This window comes from Hippocampus zosterae, chromosome 14, assembly GCF_025434085.1.
Source record: "Hippocampus zosterae strain Florida chromosome 14, ASM2543408v3, whole genome shotgun sequence".
Taxonomy (NCBI): Eukaryota; Metazoa; Chordata; class Actinopteri; order Syngnathiformes; family Syngnathidae; genus Hippocampus; species Hippocampus zosterae.
Genome location: NC_067464.1, coordinates 17,680,130 through 17,708,018, shown reverse-complemented (window position 1 = coordinate 17,708,018; position 27,889 = coordinate 17,680,130). Strand labels below are relative to the sequence as shown.

Sequence of the window (27,889 nt, the reverse complement as noted above, 5' to 3'; positions counted from 1 at the left end):
GAAAAAAAAACTAACATTACTTTTTATGTTTACAAAACTAACGAAAATCAACTACAATTATAACCAAAATATTATTTGTTGGTGTCTTTGGCGATTAAGTTAATACACAAGCCTTTGTGGTTGATTTTAATTGTAATTATGTTCATCTTACTGCATGGCTGTGTGCCGGAAGAAGAGAATGTCCAACAGTCGTCTGGGAGTTGTAGTTCTCCTAGTCCTCTTTTGAAGTTGACATCTTGGCCCAAGGCATCCTATAGGGGGGCTTCATGGGAATGTGTTGACTGTCATGACTTGGAAGTAAGTCGGAGCGCTTTATTTATTTGCCCATTGATTGTTTCTCCTTCTACTGTGTTACACAGATGGATACTCCAAGGACCGTCGTGCCATCCATGCCAGAACCCCCACTGCATACACACTCACAAAGGTGTCCTTGTGAGTCTCCAGTATCCAGTGTACCAGCATCGCAACTCGCCTTTGACTCCTTCAAGTCAATAAAATCTGCATGTCATAGAAAAGATGACAGCACTCTCTTGGTCCATGTAACTGATGGTATCATGGAAAGTCTTGAGGAAGCTGTCAATGGGACCACCTGACAGCAAATCTCAATGCACAACGGGCCCAAGAACACAAACTCAACAATAGTCCCTGTTGATTCAGGTGTTCTCTCCATTGTCTATTATCTGTAGAGTGCACCATGGTTTGTGTGCAAAGCTGTTTGGGATGTTTGTGAAGGGGGTCATTATTTTATACAGCACTGCACTGTGGTTCATTTGGAGACATACAAGACATATGAAATCATGGCTGCGGTGTGTTACTATAGCGTCACTCATTTCCAAAAACAGAATTGTTGCCCTCTCTCTTAGGCTTTATTATGACAACCAGAAAAGTGCACTTGGCAACACAACACTATGCTTTCTGATTTTGATGCGAGTGGCCGCAAGCATCAACAACATTGTGATTGCATGCTAACGAATGAGTTTACCTGATTATTAACTCAGCAAATACAACATCATGATGTTGTGCAACCTCTGCTTTTATCGGTTGCCTTTCATTTGTTTTGTTTGAAACATCACAGAATTCAGTGAATTACTACAGACCCCTGCTGTTTGAGAGCTGTGAAAGCATGTCAGCCTGTAATGGGGAAATTACACCGCAGGCTCTTTTTTAAATAATACATTAGCAGTGTCGTTACTGTCATGGGGCATTTTGAGACTTTTGCTCAGAATTGAGACAGTCCTGAGAGAAGCCAGCTATCATGAATAATTCTCCTCGCACTTGCTGAGTAAAACAAAACACAACAAAAATGTCATGAACAAGAATAATCACACACAAGCCAATTTAAATATTTGCCTCATGTTGCCTTTTGTCCCCCCAGAAGCATTTATTTGTTAATGTATGTTTATCATCAAATTGAAGAACCAGCACCATCCAGGATCATGCATTGAGTTTAGACTTATACTGCAAGGGAACATTGCGCCTGGGGGAGGAAATAATGCATTATCATATGCCATTGGCACCTTGCTAAACTGGAAAAAAATAGACTGATAAATCTGAATTGCCAAAATAGCAAGCACTTCTCATAAAATTAATTGCCCGCTACATGTGACATTACTAATAAGCTTACATTTTACTTTTTGTCATGTTGAAGCTTATATATGCCCAAATGAGCCCAGCATTTGTGGGTCTTGCTTATTCCTGGAATTGCAATATGCACTAGTATGCATCCTCATACAGTAAACGCCGTAAACTTCATTTTGTGTGTGGGAGGTGAGGGGGAGGTGGGTGGAAGCAGCAGTGGAGATTGCAGCCTGCAATCATCTGTTGCCTGTTAGTCATGCGTTTAGCTTCACGTAGCTGCTTGCCAAGACCTTGTTTTGGTGTCACTTGAAGCATTTCCTTTCACTTCTCTCCAATCAGTGTCAACGCCAGTGAAAAAGTGTTCTGAAGCTGCTCTTATCAGCTTGTTTCGACCATGTGCTTTTCCAGTCTTCTATGAAACACCACCGTGTTCATAATCATTTGTAACTTGATCATAAGAGAGATGAAACATTTGATTTTGCCCATTTATATAACTGCTGCTTGAAAATGATTTCAACATACTGTCCATTATGATTTGGTTTTGTATCAAACTCGGTCAATCAGTGGTTTTGAGGGCCACCTACAGCAAGGGACTCTTAAGGTTTCAAACCATTTTTGTACGCTAGTTTCAGAAGCAAAAACAATGTATAGAGTACTGCGTATGCTAAAAGTGAAAGGCCGCGAGACATTCCAAGAGCAAGAGGACATACATCAAATAGTGAAGGTGTTCCACATGGCATTTTAGATTGATCCATGTTAGTCCTGTCATCATTTGGGTGGAATGATGAATGATACACTATTTACTTTAATCACAGAATGGACCTCTCCAATAAAGACACCCTGAGGAAAATATTTCCCCTCTACATGAGATGCACAAAACATAAGGCAAAAAAAATTAAAATTAAATATAAAAAACAGCCAGTGGTCTGGATTAATAATGTGAACCCTCCAAAGGTTGACACACAGTCCTTTCGACACCATTGATTTATACGTGCAATATTCAAAATCGACTTTTATAAATTATTACCAAGGTCAAACTGTTGCTGTAATAACACTTTCATGAACTCTCCGGGCACTGTTCAAACTAACATTTTACATTACGCGCACTGCATTTCACTTTTTTACACTCTCGGTCACATACATACACACACAACAGGGTCGTAGGGAGTTCAGGTGGAAGGCAGACTACACTCTCAACTGGTTGCCAGCCAATCACAGGGCACACACTGACGAACAACCATTCGGGCTCACACTCACACCTAGGGACAATTTCAAGTGTTCCATTGACCTCCCACACATGTTTTTGGAATGTGGGAGGAAACCTGAGTACCCGGAGAAAACCTACGCAGGCACGAGGAGAACATGCAAACGCAACACTGGAAGGCCCCAGCCGGAATCGAACCCTGCACCTCTGCACTATGAGGCCAACGTGCTAATCAGTGGACTGGATCAATGATATGTGAATATATACATATATAAATGATAATTGTTCACTTGCAGTATGTTGACATGTTGTGCTGAGATGTCAGGACAGAGGTACCATATGTGTACAGTGCTTTCATTGCCACGCAAACACTACTTGACAGTTAGTTTATAATGTATTTCCGGTTTCATGGTCGTCATCACATTTACTGTTTGCTTTTAAACTTTTTGTGAAGGCATGAAGAAAAGCCAAAGAAAAGCCAAAATCACTTGTGAATTTTCTGCTCAGTGAGCTATAGTTGCACAAGATTTGTTGAGGTGTTGCCCGAGTGCATGCCGGCCATTCAACTTCTTTGGAAATTTGTGCTACTTTAGAGATATATTTTCCCCCGAATTTCATAACTATACACCTTAAGGTGTGTTCAACCTTGGAGGTTTAACTGTATTATCAACTCGTTTTGCTGAGCATACATTACACTCTCGCGGGAATATGACTGTGTCCAAATGGTGAACAATCTTTTTACTCAAAATTATAATTATGTCATGCCCTCTAAAGTTCCAATCAATGTGCTAAGAAGTCGCAGCTCAACTTATTTTCAATCGGGAAGTGAGAGAGGTAAATATTTCAAATATGGACTTACACATCCAAAAATGTACTCTGAAAAAATAGGATTGTTGACATTGCAGTTCATCTTTGCCCCATCACGTGTCATGTAATTTTACGTTCCTGTGGGTTAAATCACAACCTGTAGTCAAATAGTCTATCTACTGTTCCTCCTTTTTAACTTATAAAAACACAAGCATGCATGCTCCCCCCGCCCCCCAAAGAACACAATTTATAGTTAGCCTGATGTTTATTTGCACAATGTTGTGGTGCCATTGTAAAAGCTAAGATGCTGACAATATTGAAGTGTCATTATGACATTGAAATGCCGCTTCACTGAATCATTGTTGTTTGTGATGACAAACAAAAAAAAAATATCAAGGAGTTTAGATGCTAAACTGCAGGCTGGGCCCATCGCTATGAATTATGCAATGACAACCAACCCTAAAAAAGACAAGAAATCAAAAACGTAAACTGTTTCATCAAAAACAACAGAGAAGTTGCCTTATCTCTTGCTTGAATAATCGCTACAATTAAGACAATGATACTCACACTCTGCAGAGGACTCTCACTCTTTCTTTGTACTAAAGGAAATTGACAAGAAACAACAACTTTGTTCTCTTGTGTCATTGTATAGATGATCATGTTTTTTTCTGTAACCTGTATGAATTGTCCTACGTTTGCTCTCGACCCAAACATCCTTGTTACAAATCATCTGGATTACCTAGTGGTGACAAGTCAACCTTTATGTGTACATTTTCGATTATTATTTATTGTTGACCTGGTTTGCATTTACAAATAACAAAAAAAAAATGAAGAAGGTTTGATCTAAACCTTCAGTTTCAATGTGAATGTTTGGAGAGCAATGAAAATCTTTTGTAATTATTAAAATGGTGCATACAACAGTATGAGATCTTTTTATGATGTGGCCGAAGTTACTTTGAAAGTAACTTTTTTTGTGTTGTAACATGAGTATTTGTTAATGAACTGCTTATGAAAAATAAATAAGAGGCACACACACCTGTTTCAGATTGATCATGTCTATACACAATCTACCGGCACAGTTAGGGACATTAGAACATGACCATGTGAGCAGATAACATTGCCCTCGTTTCCATCTTTGATATACTGTATTATATTTTTGCAAGGTGCAACAGAACAGTGCACAATAGCAGAGGTTCACCCTTTATCGCTAACCATGACCTTTTGACATACAGTAGTGATATCAAAACTGAATATTTTATTGAAAAAAAATCCTCGCAACAAAGGGTTTAGATACATTCCCGAAATTTGAACATTTTGTCCTTGGGACCCAGAACTGAATATATAATCAGATATCAATAAAACCAAAATATAAACGTTTATTTGTCCAGAAATTAATAAATTCAAGAATTTCAAGAACCCCTTTCTTCTTCAGAAAATGATTAATTTTACATTAAATGACTGCTACATATGAACACCAAAATAGATGTTTTTTCAAATATTTAATGCTTGAATCCTAATTTAGGATTAGGGCCAAATTTGACCCTTTGGGATTTAAGTTAAGAAAACCTTTATTAGTCTCGCAATGGAGAAATTCCCAATTAACAGCAGCAAAGCTATAAGGGGCGCATTTGAGTAGCAGAATTTATAGGGGCCAAATTTGACCCCGTGGGTTCTCCAGGGTTAAACTGAATATAAACGTTAACTTGTAAAGAGTGTAGGAGTGTGCGGGGAGGGGCGGGGAGACGGGTTGGTCCTTGATTCAAGGTCATGGTGCCGCATCGAAAAAAACGGTTTAGCTGTGTTGTAGCGCCGCCCTCTGTCTTCTGAAAGTACAAATGATATTGCTGGGCTAAATTGAAAAAGGAAACCAGATGTTCAAACAGACTTCATTCATGTTAAACTCTGCTTATGTGTAAATGATACAAGCCATGGTCGTTAAAAAATAAAATAAATAACGTAATGTGTCATTATGAAGGGCATCCGCAAAAGGTATGATAAGCCTAAAAAATATATATCTGTTCAATGTTTTGGTCTTTATTACACAACATTCTATTCTCTAACTATGGACAAACTTAAGAAAGGCGTCAGATCTATCTGCCAAGAAATTTCGCCGTTCATTTGGAAGTGATATTAAAAATACTCCACATATTCACATCCTAACACCTTGATCTAAGACGTGTACTTACTTCGCAATTGTGAGTCACAGTGTCACTAGCAGTTTGCAACATAATGTAGGTACGTGGAGCCTAGTCACAAAAAGCATAGAATTTGACGTACAGTATTTGGAAACTTGGGGAAGAAATCCCCGTTGTGAAACATACGCATGACGTCACGCACGCTGTAATCGTGACGTCTCTGAACCAATCGTGAAAGACGGTTCCTCTCCTTTTTCATCTACAACCGCTTCTAACAACAAAAAGGCGTACGTAGGAACAGTTCTTACGATTTTATTGTCGATGTTTCATGTTTGGTGTTGTTTTGTACAATTGCTATTTCATGCTAAATGATCTGGAAAGTTCTTTGTTGTAAAAGCGCTACATAAATAAAGATGTACTGTATATTCTTATATAAATGTATATATATAGTACTGTATATAGATATACCCCCTCCCATTTTGCTGTATACTGCAAATTTCCCCAATGTGGGACAAATAAAGGTTATCTTATCTTATTCAACTACAGCTCCCTATACTTGATTTATTTCAACTTTTTGTAGAGTACTTTGAAAAACAACAGCAGAAACTAGTTACAGTATATCGTGATTTCCCAGTTCGGGGCCGGCTCGGGCCCAAGCTCTGCAGGAGCCTGATAACGATCCTGATCATTTCAATCAGGCGTGTTGCAGGAGAGTAAAATGGCAAACGACCGGATAACGGCCCTCGTGGACCGCAATTTGACACCTGTGTTCAAAATAAAGTCGCTTGGAGATAGGTTGAGGTGCAGACAGGTCTGGACTGGTGCATCATGGGAAATGTGGTTCTCTTTGTCAATGGGAGGAGGTAAATCCCAGGCTGCGTGCCTGTTTGCATATGCGTTGCGGTGTAGATTAAGTGAATCGTGAGGGTTGGTTGAAAGCTGGACCTTTCCACCAAGCGAACAAGGATTTTTTTCACGACCAAAGTCAAAAGTACGAACGAGACGACGGTCGGAAAACGTTCGAAAATGCGAGAGAGAATCCAGGAAGAGAGCGCGTGCCCATTAAAAAATGAGCGCGGGATTCTCTTTATGCCTTACTAACACTTGTGGCATCACGGAGGAGAAACTTTGACACCGACTGGCTGACAGTCTTTCCTGAATGGGCTGAGGTGAAGCGGTATATATTTGGAGGAGAGAATCCGAGGCATTTGCAGACGTTCAAAAAAGGAGGGGGCGAGGGGCGCAAAGAAAACGCCCTGCTGCCACTGCCCGTTGCCGTTATCTTCAAATTCAAACTTTATCGTCGACTTTGAACATGCATCTCCCATTTAACGGGAGATGAGATGGAATATGGAACGTTGTCTTTGATACTTGAAAGGCTAACGTCTCTCTCTTTGTTAAGGACCGCTCTCTTGGCAAGTTTTTCGAAGTCTCGTTGCTTTCGGAATATTTTCCCCTCGTTGTTGCACTCTATTCCCGTTGGAGACGATCTGGGTGGGCTGGGAGCCCCGAAGCTGCCCCGCTAGGCCGAACAACGGTCGACGGTTCAGATGTAAAGCTAAAGAGTCGGAGGGGGGAAAAAATCATCTATTTTCTTGCTTTTGTTTGACGTGCGACGCCGCAGACATGTCTCAGGGCGCCGAGAGGAGGATGGAAAGCCGGCTGAAGAAGTTGGAGGACATGATGAGAAACCCCAGGTCTGCATTGAATCTGGAAAGTTTGCTGGTAAGTCAAGTGGACTACATCTCGTGCAATATTGAATAATGGCGTGGTGGTTGCTTTATGAAAAGCGAGAATCGATTAACGTTGTGCTATTGGCATGTCATGTGGCTTTTGCATGGTACAGTATTAAATCCACGTACTGCATTATTATCCACCTTATCCCATCTGAGTTGTCAGCTTTTGTTATTAGGGAGACTGCTGCAACGACTCCTCCCCGTTCACTTTGTCCCGGTAAAACTACATTTTCCAGTCTGTCCTGTAATCAGATACAGTTTCTTGCCATTACAAACGTATTTCATGGAAGCTGCACTGGAAGACAGTGTGCTGGCCTACAGCAGGATAGGCCTGATTAATACTTAAATCTGACCACAGAACGTGCATTTGGGAGTTCTGTGGTGTCAACAGATTAGGATTAATTTGTGGAGAATGTGCTATTTATGTTTTTATGGAGACTATTGGGTAACCGTTGGTCACTGCTGCGGTCCTCATGCTCGAAGAGATGAGAGGAGCAAGGCGTAGTACATCAAGCTGGTTAGATTAAAAATGTGAAAACTAACTGGTGGTTGGACATTTCTTGACATAATTCTGGTCCTTGTTTTACTCTTACTTTAATCAGATACATAGACTATGAAATTAAAGAGTCAAATTCCATTCAAAATTTAACATTCCTTGTTGTAGTCCGATTACCTTGTATTCCCCCAGGCATTCTTGAATGACTTCCACTCGATGGGACAGGCTCAATCGGTTTCAAATAATATTGCAACAGTCTCTTGTATTAAATTGGGGAATTGCTTAATTCAAAAGGCGCTGTGTCTACAACTAAGGCAAAGTAAACGTAATCATGTTTGTTTAGTCAAATGTTACATCGGTAGATAGATCTGCTTGATGAATAGGCGACCAGAAATATATGGGTCAGGTACAGGTACTCTGTTAGGTACTGGACATAGTATCTCATAGTACCTGCTTTTTCTCAGTGAAATTTATTGAAAGGGAGCAATTGTCCATGACACTGCATCGTTAAATGCACCATAAACCCTGTTCAATAAAACAGTGCGGGTTCAAATAAGAATGTCAGCTTTGTTCGAGAAGAAAGATTTTTTATTGGTTTGAGTGACACGGTGAGTAATAAGTGAAAAATGCTATTTTGGACCAATGTTGAAATTTTAAAGCAACAGATGACTCCAAATTCATTTTCTTTTGCTCAGTAGTGTGTATGAACTGAATGAATTGAATAAATTAAACTGCAAATATTAATGCAATGCAATGAATCAAATTGTTCCACTTCAAAACGACCTGTCCTTGAAACGTATTGCACCCCTACTATCACGATGTGTATCGAATCCTCTTTTATTGGAAAACTGGGCACCCCTACCTAGTACAGTTCTGCTCACTGATCTGAAACCCACATACACAAACACACCAGTGGACAAATAGTTTTTGCTCACTGATCTGAAGGCTCCTGACGTAGGCGTAAGTCTGCCCAGGTATGCTGAGGTCTCGCTTGAACCTCATGTATGGCTGCGGTTCAACCACACAAATTTTGTACAACTTTTGAGTCATCTTCTCCACCCCATGTTTTGGTGAATGTGTGACTTTTGGCATTTAGTTTCCACTGTATAGTAAATTGTGGATAAGTTGTGCTTCCTCAAAAGATGAATGTTGTATAAATTCATGACTTGAAAGATAACTTAATGTAAGGCATACAAATTATTTTAACTAAAGTTGCATCTGTTCTGCGCCTGTGATTTGAATTGCTGGGCCCTTTCACTTTTTCTGCTACAAGACAACCACATAATAATTTCTGTCTCAAAAAGCACTTTTTCGCCCGTTTAACAGGTGTGGGGCCCCTTTTGCTGTTGATCCCTCTACAACCCTTCATCCCCCCGACCCCGCACACACACACACACACACACACACACACACGCACACAGCACAGGCATAATTCTTTCGTTGACAACAAACATCAGAATAGTTTAATGTTGTCGCTGTTGCGCAACCTCCAACTGGGTCCCAAAGCTGCTCCTAAAGCCGCAGCGACCCGGCTACCTGCAGACCCGGTTGTCGGCTGTTGACTCAGAACTGTTCGTAGCCCGAAGGCACGCCTAACGCCGCTTGGAGGTCGTTCCGGAGTTGGGCTGCTGTTGCTGTTAATGGTAGTGCACACACACCACTTGGCCCAATTTTTTGAAGGAAGATAAGATAAGATAAGATATCCTTTATTCGTCCCACACTGGGGAAATTTACAGCCTCCAGCAGCAAGAATGTATGTAGAAAGAAGAAAGAGAAAAAAAAACAACAAACATCTTTCAATTAAATGCAATATGAACACAAAATGGATAAATCGCAGTACTATTTACAATTTTCCTTCACATCATTTAATTATTATTATTATCATGATTGTTATTTTTTATTCATCAGCCTGACAGCAGTCGGTAGCTGCTGAAAATGAGTAGTCATATTCAAGCACGATATGATGACAATGGTATTGACAGTTAATTTTTATTTTATTTTTTATTGGTGGGGAAGTAGTGTTGAACGATTTCAGGAGAAGATTGAAATACAGAACTGCCAACTGTTATGGATTGTCCGTATTTAGTCACACAAATCTCTGAACGTGACTGCGGTGCGGCTGTAACGTGGTGTTCCGAATATTTTGAGAAAAAAAATCACGTTCAAACGGGTTGAATATGGACAAAAATACTTTGTAGATAATTGCAATCTCTCTTTGAAATACGCCACTTCCGCCAATGGCTTCGAAGTTAACAGAAAATGAATGGCTTGAGGCTCACCCTGATTGCTGCTAATTTGAATAGATTCATATCAGTGGTGAGAAACAATGGCAGCAGCACAAAGTTGAGCTTCATTGGTAGATTTAGATTATTATGTACATTAATGCGCAGACAGCTTTGTGCCAACAATAATTGTACCTTTACGGGGTGTGTGCGTGCATGCGTGTGTGTGTGTGTGTGTGTGTGTGTGTGTGTGTGTATGTATATATATATATATATATATATATATATATATATATTCCATCCATCCTTCCATTTTCTGTACGTACCGCTTTATCCTCACAAGGGTCGCGGTGGGTGCTAGAGCCTATCCCAGCTGTCTTCGGGCATTATGCGGTGTACACCCTGAACCGGTTGCGAGCCAATCGCACAGCACACATAGACGAACAACCATTTGCGCTCACACTCACACCTAGAGACAATTTAGAGCATTCAACCAATCTGCCATGCATGTTTAATGAAATGTGGGAGGAAACTGGAGGACCCGGAGAAAACCCATGCAGGCACTTGGAGAACATGCCAACTCCACACAGGGAGGCCGGAGCTAAAATTGAACATACCTATGCACTGTGAGGTTGACGCATTAACCACTGGACCACTGGGCCGCATATACATATATAAAACACACACATGTGCGTGTGTGCAATGTACATGGTTGGAAGGTCACTGTATTTGTCAATATTCCAATTAAATGTTTTATTTTTACAATCATAGCCATTAATCGCATCAGGGATCCCAAACTGGGGTCCTCGAAGGCCGCTTTCATGCTTGTTTTCTGTCTCTCCCTGCTCACCTGATTCAAATGATCAGGGCCATTATCAGGCCTCTGCAGAGCTTGCAGATGAGCAGTTTGAGACCGTTGGTATAAATAATTTAGTGCGATAGAGTGCACAAATGAGGAAATTGGGTTCAGCATAAATAACAATATAATGATTTGCAAATCATGTTCCACTGATGTCATATAGAATACAATGGCAAAATATTTAATATTCAAACTGATCAACTTTGTTTTTAGCCAATAATCATTAACTGAGACATTTATGGCTGGAGCATGTTCCAAAAGAACTGGGACAGGGTCATGTTTACCACTGTGTTGCATCACCTTGTCATTTAACAAGATTGAATAAGCAGGTTGGGAACTGAGGACACAAATTCTTGAAGCTTTGTCGGTGGATTTTTTTCCCATTCATACTTGATGTACAGCTTTAGCTGTTCAACAGTAGGGAGGCTCTGAAATTTCTAAATTCCTTGGAATTGTACATTGAGGTATAATATCCTGAAACTGTTTGACTCATTTCTTCACAAAGAGGTGAAACTCACCCCATTTTTGCTTGTGAATGACCGGGCAATTCAGGGAAGCTCCTTTTATACCGAATCATGGCACCCACCTGTTCCCAGTTGACCTGTTTACCTGTAAGATGGTTCAAACAGGTGTTTGATTAGCATTCCTCAACTTTGTCAGTCTTATTTTTCTTTTGGCCACATGTGCCAGCTTTTTTGGAACTCGTTGCAGCCATTAAATCCTTAGTTAAAGATTATCGATAAAAGCAAAGTTTATAAGTTTGAACATAAAGTATCTTGTCTTTGTGGTGTATTCAATTAAAAATAGGTTGAACATGATTTGATTCTGTTTGTGAAACAGAAAATCCCAGCCTCATTGAAATTGGTTTTATATTTTATTCTTATCCAAATAATATAATTTTCAGTCAGCTATCCAAATACCAAAATATTCAACAGCCGCAGCCCTAAAAATCACATTAACTGCCTTTCTCTGGTCCTGAAGGAAATGACCTCATTGGGTAAATAGTTGGCAACTATACTGTATATGGGGCTGAAAGTCCCCAAAATGACTACACTTTCTGTTTTTATTTTTAGCCTTATCTCTTTTTCTGTCTCTCTTTTCAGCCCACAGCTTGTTGCTCTTTTCAGCCCTGTTTCACACACTGCAGATACTTTAACCGCGTCATCTTGCTCAGGCTCAAGACTTGATTCACCTGTGACTTTTGTGTGAGATACTGTCTTCACACTTACATAAGAAATGGTACATTTCTCTTGAACCAGCTTTTGGACACATTTACCAGTCTTTGTAACGATGCCCTAACGATCTCAGCGTCATAAAAGCAACATCATGCATTTGGTTATCATTCACTGTTTATTCCCCGCATATCTTTTCCTGTCTCGAATAGCCTCTGCTATTTACAGTACATGTTCCACTCCACTTTTTCTTTCTCCCTATTTTGGCCACACAAATGTGAACGTCTTCTTCTATTCCAGCATTTCCTGTTCACTTTTTGCCCGACTCCGATGCCACTTTACATATTCCATATGGATCAATTTGATTGTGTGGATCCCCCAAGGAGGTGTGGATAGTCTCACCTCAACCTGACTCTAAAACCAAAGTGTCAGCTTTGTCTCTGGAGTGTAGTTGAGTTGAGCAACAACGGTACTGGTATCAGTGTGCTAGCTGGAAAGAAACACTTCCTTATAAGGCACTCGGGATGGTGGCCCAGGTCAATTTTTTTTTTTTTCCTTTTTGCAAAACAAGCCAGTCTCTCTACTTAGCACCTCCTCTGGGGATACTTCTAGGCCTCTTTTGTGGCCTTTTTTTGGTTTGTTGCTCCACTTGAGTGAAGAAGATCCCATGTATGTCAGATGTCAGAAGTCCTAAATGGCTTGAAAATGTCACACTCAACCTCAGTCATGTCGCTTGCATGCCTTGGACACAACTGAAAATGTTGAGCTTCATTTTCCACTTCCATTTGACCCACTGATTTTTGAGAGGGACAAAGAAAGGTACCATGTAACGCCACATTATTTAATATCTTTGCTAAATGTACTGCAAAACTGACAATATTACATGTATTTGTTAGCAGCAGGCGTTATATGAGACTAGAATTCTGTTGATTTGGTGGTTTATATTGTTGATGCAACGGCAGGTAAAATGGACTACAGTGTGGCTATCACAGTTTTGTTTTTTTGTTTTTCCTTTCAATATATTATATATTTTGTGAAAACCACTTATTGACAATGACTGTTTATCTCCACTGATTCAATAATTTATTTATGTGAAAAAAAAAAATGTTCCCCCCACCAATATATATATACGGCCGTGAATGAGTCCGATTCTCAAAATTTGCCGCTGCAACATAGATGGCGGTTCCTAAGTGAACAAGGTGGTGAAACAATTGGACACCACAAGTGTGAGGTTGAGCTACTGTATACACATGCAAACATTTGCAACAGTAAACATTTACTATTCTTCATCGGGTGAAAAATGTATCTGTCTCATGCAGTGGTGCCCATTACATCGATCGCGATCGACCGGTAGATCACGGACTGGTCCCAAGTTGATCGCGAAGGGTGTAGATGAGAACAAAAACATACAACCTTTTGTGCGTCTTTGTGCATGTTAGTAATATATTTTTTTGTATTAATGGACACAGTATCCTAATCAGGCGGCCCGGTAGTCCAGTGGTTAGCGCGTCGGCTTCACAGTGCAGAGGTACCGGGTTCGATTCCAGCTCCGGCTTCCCTGTGTGGAGTTTGCATGTTCTCCCCGGGCCTGCGTGGGTTTTCTCCGGGTGCTCCGGTTTCCTCCCACATTCCAAAAACATGCGTGGCAGGCTGATTGAACACTCTAAATTGTCCCTAGGTGTGAGTGTGAGTGTGAATGGTTGTTCGTTTCTGTGTGCCCTGCGATTGGCTGGCAACCGATTCAGGGTGTCCCCCGCCTACTGCCCGAAGACAGCTGGGATAGGCTCCAGCACCCCCCGCGACCCTAGTGAGGATCAAGCGGCTCGGAAGATGAATGAATGAATGAGTATCCTAATCATACGATTGGTCTAATTTGCCATATGTTTAAGCTGCCGTATGTTTTACCATGCCTGGCTGCGCCAAATAATACAGTGCGTTTTGTGTACGTGTCAAATACAGAAATAGCACCCCTTACTGAGACTGCTCCGAACAACACGGTGCGCCAAATGGTCGTGAAAATACGGTATTTAAAAACTAAAATAAAGCAGATAAATCTTGAACCTACACCTGGATTTTCACTATTTGTGGACCAGCCCTGTTTGTGCATGGCCGAATGTTGATATTTTGTCAGGGTTGGTTGAAGGTCGCAAAACGGTTATAAAGACCTTAGCTAGACTTGCGCCAACAGTTTTAATGGTTGAACATCTTCAAGATTTCTTAGTGACACGAAAACCTCTTTGCGGCAATACATTAGTTGGCGAATATCTTTGTGACTGTGACCTCAAATGAATCCTGACCAAAAAAAAAACATTGGCCATGTGCGCCAACACTCATTAACCTGTGATGCTCAGTGACTATGTCCTAAAGGAGTTGACTGTTCCTCATCTTCATTTTATTTATTTATTGTTGAGTTCTGATTTACATCGTTTATTTTTGAGATCCCCTACACTCCCCATGTCCCTAGCATTAAATAAGTAACTAGCTAAAGCAAAAAAAAACCCCAATGTTGCCCATTAAAAAAAAAAAAGTATTTCTTTCACACCTGTACTTGCCATATTGTCTGCTGCATTCTGTATGCGTTCGACGTATCCACGTTTGAGAAATAACCCAAATTAACAAATGTTTTTCTGTGCCCGTATGGCTGTGAAATGAGCATTAAGTTTTTAAAAGAAAATGTTGTGCATAAGCCAAAAATGTCTTAAATATAACTTGAGGAAACCTGTAGGAACGCTGTTTGAATTCTTATTTTACCTGATAATTGAGATTTTTTTTTTCGATTCTGTACAGTGTCTGCATGTAATGGTCATGGCTGTAAGCCGCTACCTACGTTTTTTACCCACTGTTGTAAGGTGCCTTCTGAAAGGTGCCAGCAATGTTTGTATTTTATACATTTCATGTAGGGTGTAGCTTAATAAATCTTATGACTTATTCAAAAACTTTTCACTTCATGGTTGTATCCATGGGTTGGGTCCCCGTAGTGGAAAAGATCAATAAATCTTGCAGCCAGGTGTTGCACAGACACATATATTTTTTTGTCACTCTAAATTTCTATCTTTAATGTCACAATCGCACCATAATCTTGAGATTTACAAATACATTTGAAAATCGAACAGAGCAACTGGAATTGTAATATTTTCCAAAGTCACAGAGAGCCTTAGCAGATGAATGAAAAAGCTGAATAAATTAATGTGCAATCATAAAAGTGGCATCATAAAAATTGGACAATCACTGAATATATCGGCAGTCGTCGTTGTTCTTGGATTTGCAAATCACTGATCTTGTATGTGTTCAAGCATTTGCAACCTTCATCTTCGTGTATTTTTAGTTGGAAGAGAGTGTGAGTGAGCAGAGCAGAGAACAGGAGGCTCCCACACAGAACACTTTCCATCTAGCTTCAGCTTTGTCAACCTTCTGGTGAGACATAACCTCCCACTCATTTTTTTTTCCTCACACGAAAACACATACAGTCTGTATGTGCTTTATACGCAGATGTACGTGCTTATGATTGCACACTTTGCATTCCTTTTTCACAAGCTTCTATGCAGTCAGCAGCAACAAAAAACACAATTCAACATACGGGTAGCATCTTATGATTTTCACATCTCTTCCTTCCGGAGCTAAACAAAAGTGATGTAAGAAACGATGCAATAAGGTACTTTAAATACTGTTGGTGTCATGGCAAGAGGCTCCCCTGTGTGATGGCAGAAGTAAAACTACCATGACAACCGTACGGAAAACATACGTAACCTTATTTGTCAGATTTGCATGGCCTTTTATTTTCAACCTCCATAACGCTCATCTTTTAAAGAAAATGTATTATGCATTTTGTTTGTCACAATTTATTACAGTTCCCAGGTGGGAAGGATCCCATATTCATCACATTTCGCCTCTCAGCCCCAGCTGAAATCAGGCATGCTCGTGTCTCATACAATGAGCCACGCCTGCTCACCCGTCTCATTCTGCAGTAAGACCGATGCTAAGAACAGCTTTTATTACCAGTACAACCAGGGCTAGTGCTAGGGCAGTTGTTCTTAACCTGAGTTCGATCAAACCCCAGGGGTTCGATTAATCAGTCTCAGGGATTCGATGGAACCTCTGCCGTGGAAGTTAAGACACACCCGACTCAACATGTCATTTAGTTATGACACACACGCTTGGCTGCAGATGATCACATTACATTACTTGTCCAATCGGTGCTGTGGAAAATTTAGTTCACTCAGTCGTCAACGTGTGACTGTCGTGAAAGTACTATGTGTGATTTAAGAAAATATACTGTACATATTTTAACACATGCTATGTCGGGCAAATAAAAGAGAGTGGCCAGACACATGTACAACATGGATTCACATACATCATGAAACATGATGCGACTCATTGTCCTATCTCAGGGGTCGGCAACCCAAAATGTTGAAAGAGCCGGCTCGTCTTGGACCAAAATAAACAAATAACAAATATGTTTGCAGCTGCAAAAAATAAAAATCCTTATAATGAAGGTAACACGTGCTGTATGTATCTATATGAGCTGTATTAGCCTGCTATCAACATGACTAAGTAGGCTACAAATGCACAACAAGCATTCATGATTAAAAGTTTTTTTTCCAGCCAACAACATCCCCATACTGGCATCCCGCCCTGCTAATAGAAATGTGTGTCGCAGGCTATGACGCAAATATTCGTTGATGACATTAAATATTTATTCGACACATTTTTAAAGGATCGGAAAACGTTAATGTTTGTGTCATGTTTGTCCTCTGACAGAAACCATATTAAAATGAAAAAATATATTTCCCTCCCATCTTTTCCCATTTTCAAACATTTTTGAAAAAGCTCGAGGGAGCCACCGAGGGGGCCTTAAAGAGCCGCGCGTTGCTGACCCCAGTCCCATCTGCACGATTTGTCGTACCAAGTTGAGCAACTCCCATCTCGCACCGGCAAAACTAAAGGAAAACTTCTAGAATCATATTTTTATTTTTCACTAAGAGTTCCGTGAATCTGCATATGAACCGGTTGGGTTTAGTACCTCCAATAAGGTTAAGAACCACTGTGCTAGGGCATTATGACTCGGCGAGCGGCAACTTGTTCTCAAGCAGCCCAGGCGCTCAAATGAAAAGCAAGCCACCACCACAAGTCGAAGTAGGTCTGAGAACACTTCTAAAACAACAAATTAGCTTTTTTGCCTTTTATTAATGTGATTACTTTGGATCATTAATCATAATTCTTCTTGATTTATGTGACAACATCATTGATCATGTTAATGATTTTTCACAGTAATAGAATTAGATAAATATTGATATGCAAACACTTTATCTCTAGAAATCTCTGCCAAGGTTTACATTTTCAAATGATCACATCTGGAAAATTCCTAGAAAAATCAGTTTGCATCACTGGCAAGCTATTTTTAGATTAGGGCCTTGGGCTACTCACGGAGTCCTCCCTGGTTTCTGCAGATACAATGTGGGTGAGCCAAGCTTTACAGTACTCTATTGTATGCAACAATTAGAAAATCTTGTTTCTTCCATTTACATCCACTGTATATTTACGTATTACATTGAACAGGTTACAAGGTGACAGTTTGACCCAAAAAATTTATTCATTCTCTTTTGAAATGAGGTTAACCTGCACCCTGGAGTAGATTGTGAACAGACTTGAGTTCCTTTTGGGGAAATTTGTCACAACACATGAGGTATTTAAAGACCAACCATTAACAATGTCAGTTGAAATGATGACCCCACTAAAATCTTACGGAGTCATTCAAGGTGAACCTTGGACCTCACCGCACCAAGTTTCTTGCCAGCACATTCGTCAGTTGACTGTACTATATTAATTAAGAAATCCTTGTTGCCAAAAATGCACAGGGCACAGGAGCATGAGACGGAAATTATTCAAATCCAAGAGTAAGACCCACTCCTACTCGTCCCCGTGGCCACATTTACTGTGCTATCTGAGAGCCTCGGCTGGATTCCTGTTGTGTGTCTGTTAACGTGAGTTTATGGGCCGTGCCAACCTTGGTCCTCCTCACTGTGCTTGGCCCACTGTTTATCTTGACAGCTATTTTTAAAACGGCTGGAATTCAATCAAAACAGCGACATTCATTCAGTTGTTTTTTTCCCTTTTTTTTGCAGGGCCGCTGCTTGTTTTTGTTCCGTTTGCCCAATGATGAGGCAGTTAGAAAGGTTGCATGGATCAACGTTCCATGTAACCTCTCTGACTGTGAACTTCAGAGTTACTCCATGTATGGAAAAGTTCCCCAAAAGCAGTGCTTGATACAAGTTTGCCAACACTACTTTCAATAATTGAGTTTCTGCATATGAAATAGGGCGCTCACTTCACACTCAGCTCCACTTTGCATTTTTTTTGCTGTAGTTGCTAAGCAACCATCCAGAATTCATTGGCTGTTGGGGGGAATCACAGTTTGCTGAATTTAACAGGATAGATACTGTTATTCGTCAGGAAGAGATTAGTGACTTAGTCTCACACTATGGCATGGGACCTGAAGAGGATGAGTACTATCATTTAAAAGAGGAAGGCCAGAAGTCATCAGTAGCAGATGCAAAAACAGCTGATGGATTTGAGTGCAAATGGTCCATTCGGCTTTTGCACTTCCTCAGACACTTGTCATTTGATTAATATGAATGGATGGCTGTTTGACTAAGTCGTTGACAAATGGCCTACAGACCCTTGTTGCCGTTTTCTGTCATATTATTAATGGCAGGAACTTCATTGTTATTCATTTTGCTTTGATTTGGAGGAAAATTATCTTGGAAGGAATTGACATGATTTTGCTGTAAAGACATTCCATTGGTGTCTGTTTTGGTTTGCAATGCAACATGTTTGTTTATTCGTTCCTACTTCACATCATGACTCACTCAATGAAAGTGCATGGAAGGTCAAAGTCAGCTTGTAGAGTTAGCGATAGGGATTGTTTGCTTGGTGATTGCAGTGATTTCAAACATTGCATTGCTGTACTTTGTATTGCGCATGGTAACGTGCAACCAGTCTTTTTTGTCATTTCTTTCTTGCCCTAAAGGGGTAATCTGTGAAATTCACTTTTCCACGCTATCTGACATTTGCAATACCCTATTATCCACATTATCAGGCACACCTAAAAACATTCAGTTTTCTCAAAATCCGACAGTGCGCCCTATAATCCAATGCAATTAATATAAATACACTTGAACTCTCTTTATATTCCCCATGGTGTTGTTTCCCCGTTAATGTTCCTCTGCCATCGAGTGGTGATTATTAGCAGGAACCAATTGTAACCTAAAAGCCAACCCAACACTAATTGACATGTGGATACGCCAACACACACTAAAACAAACAGACAACTAATTTGTGAGCTCTGCACAGCCATTCTGAAACAAAGATGATACCACAAGCATATTTAACTACTGATTAAACAAAAAAGGAGACAAGCAAGACTTCAAAGGATATTTAGCCCCTTGTGGATTTGAGCCCTTTTATTGTCCTCATAACATTTGCCTTTCATTTATTGTTTTGGAATGGCATTTGTATTTATATGTTTCATGTCAGTGTTTGTGACCAGCTCTCATCGTAAGAGCTGCAGCGGTTGTGAAAGCGTGATACAAATAAAGCTGTAATGTATTTAGCGTAACACCATCCAGTGAACGTATAGCGCAACCGTAGACATTACTGTATGCACCTTATAATGTAGTGCGCCCAATACAGTATATTAAGATATCCTTTATTTGTCCCACACTGGGGAAATTTACAGCCTCCAGCAGCAAGAATGTAGGTAGAAAGAAGAAAGAAAAAACAACAACAAACACCGTTCAATTAAGTGTAATATAAATACAAAATGGATAAATCGCAGTGCTATTTACATTTGTCCTTCACATCATTTAAGTATTATTATTATTAATTATTGTTATGAAAATAGTTTTAAAATAGGCCATTCAATGAGGGTACGCTTTATAATCCAAAGGGTCTTATAGTGCAGAAAATAGGGTAGTTTTGGAAAGAATCAAATCTTTGCACTCAAAGGCCAATTTATTGGCACTTTGGGTCCATCATCCTCAACACAGAATCGTGAAGGCAAGCAAAATTAAAAAAAAAAACAAAAAAAACCCCCAATGGATTGCTACTTCATTTATTGCAATTGAGCTCAAGTGGTAGCCTATTACACTACTTGTCTTTGTCTTCATCCCATTCAAGGAGGTGCACAAGAGCTTTTATGCACCTGAGCCTTCTTGCCCCTTCTAGAAGGTCAGCATCAGATACAAGGATTTGAAAGAATAAGTATTCTCTTAAATGTCACGTTGATAACATTTTTTATATGCTTGTCAAGTCAGCTTTTCTGAATCTATTTACCAATATTAAAATACAGTAGTTGGTACTAGGAGTAGTACAGTGGTGTAGTTGTTTGAAATTTGATACCTAATGTTAAAGGTAAGATTTTTGTAAAACAAATGGAAAAAAAAACTACCATGAAATGGTATTCGGCCAACACTGAATAGGAGAAAAATGCATCATTTGTTCATATGAGTAAGAGTAAACATTTATAGGTTGATAGAAATGCAGTACACAAAATTGCTGTCATATAAGTGTCTAAGAAATTGTTACAATTGTTTTAAAATGAGTACATATTTAAATTGCAGTGCAGAGGTTGTGGATTCGATCCTGGCTCTGACCTCCCTGTGTGGAGTTTGCATGTTCTCCCTGTGCCTGCGTGGGTTTTCTCCAGGTACTCCGGTTTCCTCCCACATTCCAAAAACATGCATGGCAGGCTGATTGAACACTCTAAATTGTCCCTAAGTGTAAGTGTGAGTGTGGATGGTTGTTAATCTCTGTGTGCCCTGTGATTGGCTGGCATTATGAAATTTCATGAAGACCTCTTCTAAAGATTACATCACATCATACCATTGCTGCAGTAAATGAACCGTCAGTGTGGCTGACGTGCTTCATGTTTCAAGTGGGACAACTTACTCAAAACAACACGATGTCAGTCGTCTCCCAAGCGATCTCCCCTGGTTGTGCGGAGGAAATATTGGTCTTTTGATAACCTATAGGTCAGATGCGTGGAGATAAGCGTTCATACCGCAGACACATTGCTTACATATGTGATTTATGTCCACATATGAAAGGGGCCCAGATCGAAATTGAAAAAAAAAATCGAATTGTACTTTCCACACTGCTTCAAAAAAATTCAACCTGTGTCAACTTATGTTCAGGAAATATAAGGTGTTTCCATTGATTTTTGTGAATGCGTTTAACGGGCAAAAAGTAATGAATTTTGCGGAGACAAGCTGCTTTTTATAGTATTGTAATACAACGACAACAATTTGAATATTGCTATATCACATCTGTAGTTCTCACTAATCCTATGACATCACTTAAACCATGTTTGGCTGAACCTTTAAATAGAATGGCTTATTTTTTGCTATGTCATTGGTCTCCGTGTCCTCATTATTGCAAATTAACCACAGAAAGCGAATGTTAGGCTTACTGAAAATCTTGTTTCACTCTGTAAAAATGTCAGTGTAGCATTGAACCGAACTGTCATGGGTACCTTGCAGTGCTTTTTTGGATTTTGACGTTTTCTGAGTGTAAGTAGAAGCCAAACGCGGTCAGAGGGGAAATTAGTTGCACGCAGGGACCGTCTCTGTCATAGTGAAATTATCGGCCAAACACGGGGTGGGGTGGATCATTTCCTGGATTGCTGTTTGGGAGTTCCTAGTGCATGTACTGTATTTGTATGTGCACACCCCTCCCGTCCTCCCCATGTGCCCTTCCCCGCCCCCTGCATATGTGTGTGTGTTTTCCCTTAAATAGTAGCTTTGTGTGAGGTTAGTCCTTTAATGGGGAAGTGCTGTTGAGCTGGTGAATCAAGAGCGTCAGTTCGCTGCAGACTGACTTCAGCCGAGCGGGAAACGTTTGAAAAAGCAGGAGGAGAGGCAGATAAAGCACTGAAGAATGCAAAAGAACCAACAAAGAAAGTTGGAGAGGAAGGAGTAGAGACATGACACATGCTTTGAACAAGTATTGTGCAAAAATTCTCAATCAAAGATTGATGCGTCATTAATCTCAATGTTATTACCGGTATGATGTTTTTATGAAGGCCTGTGCCATACAAGATACGATGTGGAGGGGAAAGTTGAAGAGTTTTATTAATTAATGAATTTATCGGTGTCGGCTGGTTAGCGCGTCGGCCTCACAATGCAGAGATGCACGGTTTTATTCTAGCTCCGGCCTCCCTGTGTGGAGTACGCCGGTTTCCTCCCACATTCCAAAAATATGCATGGCAGGTTAATGGAACACTCGAAATGATCCCTTGGTGTGAGTGTGAGCGCAAATGGTTGTGTGTGCCCTGCGATTGGCTGGCAACATGTTCAGGGTGTGCCCCGCCTACTGCTCGAAGACAGCTGGGATAAGGACAGGTTCTTTTAAGGGTGACCAGTGTTGTGTTTGTGAGAAACATTCCTTTTAAATGATTATGTTGATATTATTGTGGGTGAAATAGCCGTGTTTGCCGTCTGTCGGCATATTGTATCTGTCATTTATTTATGGTTAGGTTTAGGAACCAATTGATATTGGATATCTTTTTTGTGTTCTCTTTTGTTGGTTTATCATTGTCTGTTTTTCTCCAGGACTCCTTAAATGCTGTGGTCTTAGATTTGGACTACCCTGCGCTTCGCAAGAATAAAAATATTGAAACCTTTTTAAATAGATGTAAGTATTTAAAGTGTCAGAGTAGCGGTGCTATTTTTTTTATACAATTTCATGTATCTATGTCAAGTATTGATAATTACATTTTATTCACAGATGAGAATGTCATAAGACAAGTTCGAGACCTACAGATGAAGTCAGAAGACTTTGATAGAGTTAAAGTGATTGGCCGAGGAGCTTTTGGTGAGGTTCAACTGGTGAGTAAGCCTCAAGTTAATTACATGACCCAATTTAGTAACATTAAATGTAGATGTAATTTGATACTGTCTGATAAAGCCCCGTTTGGCAAGGCAGTAACACCAAATATACATATTATATACTGTGTGTACCGCCATCATTCAGGTCAGGCATAAAGCCTCTCAGAAAGTTTACGCCATGAAGCTTCTTAGCAAGTTTGAGATGATCAAACGCTCAGACTCTGCCTTCTTCTGGGAAGAAAGGGACATCATGGCCTTTGCCAACAGTCCGTGGGTGGTGCAGGTATGACAGACATTTAAGGCACTGGTCAAATACACACACACACTGATGTACATTGACAATTTTCTTAGGATATGTGGTGTGGAATTATCTATAAAGGAGCTTGTCCTTTTTGTTTGATCAGTTATGCTGTGCCTTCCAAGATGAGCACTACCTCTACATGGTGATGGAGTATATGCCAGGAGGCGACCTGGTAAACCTCACCAGTACCTATGATGTGCCAGAGAAATGGGCCAAGTTTTACACTGCAGAGGTGGTGATGGCCCTGGATGCTATTCACTCGATGGGCTTCATTCACCGCGATGTCAAGCCGGACAACATGTTGCTCGACAGGCACGGACACCTGAAGCTTGCTGACTTCGGCACATGCATGAAGATGGACTCTGTAAGTTTTATTTAAAAAATAATCGGGTATAAAATGGCAGCTGTAAGATCTGTTTTTTAAACTTGGCGAATATTAAATATTTAATAATATTTACTTGGATAGCCCTTAATCACAAAGGAAAAAATCGTCCTTCCAGGATGACCAGGCTGCATTGAATGCCGAGTGGGAAACAAACACATAATGTGATGCTATACAATGTTAACTAGAACACTGTAAGAGTTAATTTAATTTTCATATAAGGATACAGTGGAACCTCAAAGACAAAAACTGTAAAAGGACCTAAAAAGCAGAGGTAGGCATTACGTGAGTACTGCCTTTACACTATACCAGGGGTGGCCAACCAGTTAGACTTAGAGCCGTTTTTTTACTGTGTTAGTGCAAAGAGCCACATACACATGGATATCCCGTCCTCGCGTGCGCACGCGTGCACACACACACACACACACACACACACACACGCACGCGGGTGCCCAACTTTGCACTCACGCACATATGCACGCACGTCATGATGAGCAACCGCCTGAGCGGCCCGAATATGAATGAAAGCTAAAGACACAAACGCACAGATCTTTTTCCGCTGCCCCATTTCCTCCTCCCACCCCTTGCGGGCAACTTGGAACCAGCCCGCTGGCTCCCGGTCGATTGTGATCGACATATTGGGCACACCTGCAGAAAACAGAGGTAATTCGCTGACTATCTTAGCACTTAGCGCCGTTGTTTGCGCATGAGCGGTGATTCAGTCATCATATTGGTTGCCCTATGTGTCAATCAAGTAACGAGCTTGATGATCGGCTGAAGTAGTACGTTCTGTGTATTTGGCGCCGTTGTTTGAATGACATTGCCACCGCCGAGGCTTTTTCGACGAGCCGCGGGTTGGCCACCCCTGCATTATACTACAGTCAAATCTCGGTTTTCGAACGTCTCTGTTCTCGACCAAATCAGTTTTCGACCAAGAATTTCAAGTTTTTTTATGCCTCGGATGACGACCGAATTTCGGTTCTCGACCAAACTGAGCGCACTAAAATGCGTCACTTGACTCCTCTCGCCTTCCTTACATGAGGAAGTGACGCTTTCTTGGGTTGACGAGGGAAGTGACGCTTCCTCGTGTAGCGTTCGATTGTGCACAGACATGTTCAATAAAGATTTTTTTTTAAGAGTGGTTTCGTTTTTCGAACAAATCGGTTTTTGAACAGCCTTCTGGAACGGATTATGGTTGACAACCGAGGTATGACTGTTTATCTAAATAAAATAAGGCAGCCTGGTGGATGACTGGTTAGCGCGTCGCCCTCACAGTGCAGAGGTGCTAGGGTTCAATTCCGGCTCTGGGCTCCCTGTGGGGCGTTTAGATGGTTTGCATGGTCTTACCATGCCTGTGTGGGTTTTCTCCGGGTACTGTGGTTTCCTCTCGCATTCCAAAAACGTGTGTGGCAGGTTAATGGAACACTCAAAATTGTCCTTAGGTGTGATTGTGAGCACGGTGGTTGTTTGTCCATGTGTGCCCTTTGATTGGTTGGCCCGAAAACAGCTGGAATAGGCTCCAGCTCGACCTGCGACCCTTGCAAAGACTTAGCGGATCGGAAAACAGATCTATCTATCTATCTTTGAATAAAATATTTGATTCTAGAGGTTACATTATATTTCTTGGCAAGGATAATTTAGGGTTTAATGGGAGTTTTATCACATTAATTTGAATTGAGATCATGACTTCAAATTCGGTGTGTAAAAATGTGTTGACTATTTACATTTTGCTTTTTGTCACAGACCGGTATGGTACACTGTGACACAGCAGTTGGAACCCCTGACTACATCTCACCTGAAGTGCTGAAATCCCAAGGAGGCGATGGATGTTATGGGAGAGAATGTGACTGGTGGTCTGTTGGGGTCTTCATCTTTGAAATGCTTGTTGGTCAGTGTTTTTTTTTCTTCTTTAAATGGTATTTCTTTTTTCAATACATTAAACCGTTTTGCCACTTTCAGGCGACACGCCATTCTATGCTGACTCTCTGGTGGGAACCTACAGTAAGATCATGGACTATAAAAACTCCCTTAACTTTCCGGATGATGTCGAGATCTCCAAAGATGCAAAGAATATAATCTGTGCCTTCTTGACTGACAGGTATTTAAATGGCTCATGGCCACTAATGTTTTACTCTTGAAGTGTCCATGTTTGGTCCATAAACTGTAAAAAAGTACAAGACACAATTGTTGCATTATCCTGGCCTGGCTGACATTGTGTTGAATGCTCAATTTGGAAGGATTTCCTGATGTTGTAAAAATCGTAAAAACTAGGATTTGACCAATATGGATTTGTTTAGGTATTTTTTTTTCTTTTTAGGCCGATTGATATTCAGCAGAAAAAGATTTTGATAAGAAATCTGAAGGCAGTCAGTCTCTGATGGTATTTTGGGTGTGAGCATTATGTTCGCCCCCAGACTGAGGAAAGATGGGATTGTCACCAATTGAAAAATCTCTGTGCCTGGAGATAGTATTAAGTCATCTAAATATTTTTCCTGTGACTCTCCTGCCGTTCCACACGATTAGGCTGCCTTGCACCAAAATGTTATACTCATAAGTGCAGCAATCAGCATCGCGTTCTCACCATCGAGCTACAATCCAATTTCCTTTGGCACACTCAATCATCATCAGCAGATGAATATATTTGCCAGAGACACATTTTACATGGGCACACTGCCTACTGTCTGTTCATTCCAAAAATGCTAATGCATGTGTCTTACAAAGGCCATATAATATTTTTTTTAACGGAAATTAAGTGGCTTTCCAACGATTGGCATGAAGCTTTGTTAAAACATCAATAATTGACCATGAAGAATTTCGGAAACTTTTTTCTTACTGTTGTTTCTACAGTTATTTTTGTAGGGCTTGCATGGTCTTCTTGTGCTTGTTTGGGTTCTGTCAAGTACCCTCCCTCTCACAGTCAAAAAACATACACATACAGTATATGTTAATTAAAGAGTGAAGACCCTAAATTGCCCTTTGGTGTTAATGGTTGTCTGTCTGTGAGATTGATGTGGGGCTTGTCCAGGGTCTAGCCTACATCTCACCCTGTCAATTGGCACATACGTAGTCCAACTTTTCCTGAACACTGCGCTGCTTAAGTTGTATGGAAAATAGACTGATGGATGGGGATTTCTTGTCGTGTTTGTGGCATTGGGTCACATTATGTAATGAGCCATAAATCTCTGTTGGTCGTAGCACAGTCTTTTTTGTGTGCTATATGTACAAAAACAATAAATGCTACAAATGTTAAATACTGTTTTGTTTTTCCCAATATTAAAAATCAACAGCGTTTGTCCTTTCTTTAATACGTATAATACAGCAAAATGGGAATAGTCGAAGGTTGATTTTGTTTATTCTCTCTTTTCTTTTCTTTTTTAAAGGGAAGTGCGATTAGGACAAAATGGTGTGGAGGAGATCAAGCGACACCCTTTTTTCAGGAATGATCAGTGGACGTTTAACACCATCAGAGAGAGTTAGTGTCTCGATGGATAATGAGATAGACCTGAACATCGAAGTTTATTGTGTAAGACTTTGTCATTTATTTATTTTTCTTAGCTGTTGCACCTGTGGTCCCAGAGCTGAGCAGTGACATTGACACTAGTAACTTTGATGAGATTGAAGATGACAAAGGTGATGTCGAGACATTCCCCACACCCAAAGCTTTTGTTGGAAATCAGCTCCCCTTTGTGGGCTTCACCTACTTCAAAGAAGACCAGTAAGACATGAGAGAAAGCTTTTTGGGAGCACTCACTTTTCGTAGTATGTAGTTACACTAAGCATAGATTTCAATTGACATGTTTTTTTTTCTTTCATTTATTAGGCTACTAAATGCGTCCAACAACGCCTCATCTACTAATGATAACTCCAAGGGAGAGGTAAGTCAATTCATACGACGCACAATTCATTTTATTGTTCAGGTTTATTGTCTTTAAACACGCAACCACACTAATAAAACCTACGTTCGATAGCTGTTACATTACCGGTAGATAAACATTATAGATTAATATTAACACACACTAAAGTACACACTAAAGTACACTGACAGCTACAGGATCAAACATCCTTTAAATAAAACATAACTGAAAATAATTATTTAAGACTCGTAACCTGTGCT

At 40.4% G+C, this 27,889-nt stretch overlaps 2 protein-coding genes across 8 annotated transcripts in view; both read left to right on the top strand.

Annotated features, from left to right (window-relative positions):
* The window catches only part of sobpa (sine oculis binding protein homolog (Drosophila) a), a 64,584-nt gene extending 59,960 nt beyond the window's left edge, over window positions 1-4,624 (top strand). For all 4 annotated transcript variants that reach the window (XM_052085700.1, XM_052085698.1, XM_052085699.1 and 1 more), the window contains one exon: window positions 360-4,624. The gene's annotated coding sequence lies outside the window, so the exon portion shown is untranslated. The remainder of the gene's footprint in view (window positions 1-359) is intronic.
* A 1,931-nt stretch (window positions 4,625-6,555) lies between these two features.
* The window catches only part of rock2a (rho-associated, coiled-coil containing protein kinase 2a), a 38,922-nt gene continuing 17,588 nt past the window's right edge, over window positions 6,556-27,889 (top strand). For 3 of the 4 annotated variants that reach the window (XM_052085664.1, XM_052085663.1, XM_052085662.1), the window contains exons 1-10: window positions 6,556-7,449; window positions 22,817-22,898; window positions 22,992-23,092; window positions 23,238-23,375; window positions 23,497-23,757; window positions 25,519-25,663; window positions 25,735-25,873; window positions 27,156-27,247; window positions 27,331-27,490; window positions 27,596-27,650. In XM_052085664.1, the coding sequence (XP_051941624.1) occupies window positions 7,351-7,449; window positions 22,817-22,898; window positions 22,992-23,092; window positions 23,238-23,375; window positions 23,497-23,757; window positions 25,519-25,663; window positions 25,735-25,873; window positions 27,156-27,247; window positions 27,331-27,490; window positions 27,596-27,650 (1,272 nt within the window). In that variant the 5' untranslated portion in view covers window positions 6,556-7,350. Of the gene's footprint in view, window positions 7,450-22,011; window positions 22,209-22,816; window positions 22,899-22,991; window positions 23,093-23,237; window positions 23,376-23,496; window positions 23,758-25,518; window positions 25,664-25,734; window positions 25,874-27,155; window positions 27,248-27,330; window positions 27,491-27,595; window positions 27,651-27,889 lie in introns of those variants that run through there. The other variant, XM_052085665.1, reaches the window with a different exon arrangement.